Source organism: Neodiprion virginianus, chromosome 3 (genome assembly GCF_021901495.1).
Source record: "Neodiprion virginianus isolate iyNeoVirg1 chromosome 3, iyNeoVirg1.1, whole genome shotgun sequence".
Taxonomy (NCBI): domain Eukaryota; kingdom Metazoa; phylum Arthropoda; class Insecta; order Hymenoptera; family Diprionidae; genus Neodiprion; species Neodiprion virginianus.
The window spans coordinates 42,606,467-42,608,145 of NC_060879.1; the positions used below are offsets into that span (position 1 = coordinate 42,606,467).

General features: G+C 44.0%; 1 protein-coding gene across 1 annotated transcript; it reads left to right on the top strand.

Moving 5' to 3' along the window:
- The first annotated feature begins 327 nt into the window (after positions 1 to 327).
- LOC124299674 (uncharacterized) lies at positions 328 to 1,341 on the top strand. The gene is made up of 3 exons (XM_046752945.1): positions 328 to 421; positions 760 to 944; positions 1,141 to 1,341. The coding sequence occupies exons 1-3, from the start codon at positions 328 to 330 to the stop codon at positions 1,339 to 1,341; spliced, it is 480 nt and encodes a 159-aa protein (XP_046608901.1).
- The last annotated feature ends 338 nt before the right edge of the window (positions 1,342 to 1,679 follow it).

The window sequence follows — 1,679 nt, forward strand, 5'->3', positions numbered from 1 at the left end:
CATCGCGCATTGTCACATTATTGCTACGTCAGTGGTGCGGACGTCGTCGTCGTTGTCGTCGTGCCTACTCGACGATACAAATGACAATAATTACACGATTCCCGGTATATACCGTTCTATTTGGTTCGGTATAGAGGGACAGACCCGATTGTATAATGCGATGCGCAATTTTCTATTACCACGTTTACATCGCGAGTTTGGGTGCATTGAAACATCCTAGAGTGAGCGATGACATTAAATTTGTCAAAATTTTCTTATTGTTATTGAGCTCAGCTTGATTCGTAACTCGTTAATCGATTACCGCGCGGGGATAAATTACTCCTCACGATGTCGACCGAGCTCAGAGACTCCCTCATCTACGATTGCAACTACAACCTTTTCATTGTCAAGACTATGCTTCCGAACATCAGAAATATTCAAGGTTAGCCCGATCTTTACGCAAAATATGTTTTCTTGTAAATCAGACGATAATGATTTCTAGACCTCCGGATCTTAGGAAGACACCCTCACAAGAGGTATTTGCAAAGGGGGGAGGGGTTTTGTTTCGAACGTCGTTTATCTTAAGACAGTAATTTGATGGTATCCAATGAAAATAATTAATGATCCGCACGCAAGATCAGTCGTTTTGTAATAAGTAATCAGCGCACTGTTGTATACGACATAGAAGATATTTGGTTTCACACATAAGTATATAAGCTGTTCCGATCTCATACGGTGTGGCCCGGATGCATGTTGGATTTACTCTCTCTCTCTCAAAAGACAGGCAGACGGCGGTCCGATGGCTAAGATACCTCAAGACAGGCGCAAACACCATCGACGAAATGAAGTTACGGAACGACTTTATGTATTACTTGGTGCTAAACGTCCAAGAGGGCACCCTCAAGCCACCGTTTGACAAGCCTCCGCTTCCAGGCAGCTCTATGATGTCAATGGCAAATCTTCTGGTTAGCTCATAGTAAATCAAACCTCTGGTATAAAAATAAATCAATGAACGAAGGACGAAACAAATCAATGAGCCAGGCTGTAGCTTCGCAAAAGTTGCCGCATTCGTATTGAGAATTCTTTGAAATACGTATCACTTGAAGAGTATCGTAGGTAGAAGGAACTAATAACAAATCTTCCGGACACGATTGATTGCAGCCAGGAGTCTCGGAGGGAGGCGTCTGTGACATAAACCCACCCAAGACAATAAAATCCGGCGACTCGGTGATCGCGGGGGGAGCACAGAGGTCGGAGATCATGCGACGATCGCCTGACGGCGGTGCGTTCTTGGCCTCTCAGCCCATACCTGACGTCGGCGCCTTTTGCTACCTCTCAGTCATCACCAAGAAGCCGAAGTGACCATACCTTTTTCCTCTTTCGACTCCGTCCCAGCCTCATCCTTTGATCATTGCAACCGCTCAAATTATCACCCTCGTTTGCAGCCTCGGTAAAAATGCCCTAAGATTTCTAAGAAATTTTTACGTTTTCGCTTGGCTTGGCTCGAACACGCGTTGGCCTATCAATACGTACTTGATGTGATGTTCTTTTAAGAGGCATAGTGAATAAATTTAATTTTTAGACTGCCACTCGCATTGAAGTAAATCCACGCACATGTTCGCTCGGGTTCAATCCTGAATTGAATTTGTTTCAACTGAATTTTTTTTCGCATCAGTCAAACTTCTTTTCGATTTGCATGA

Excerpts from the sequence above, each read along its gene's own strand:
- LOC124299674 (XM_046752945.1), top strand. The coding sequence starts at position 328 with ATGTCGACCGAGCTCAGAGACTCCCTCATCTACGATTGCAACTACAAC. Across the intron at positions 422-759 it reads GAACATCAGAAATATTCAAG|ACAGGCAGACGGCGGTCCGA; the intron begins GTTAGCCCGATC and ends CTCTCTCAAAAG. Across the intron at positions 945-1,140 it reads TGTCAATGGCAAATCTTCTG|CCAGGAGTCTCGGAGGGAGG; the intron begins GTTAGCTCATAG and ends GATTGATTGCAG.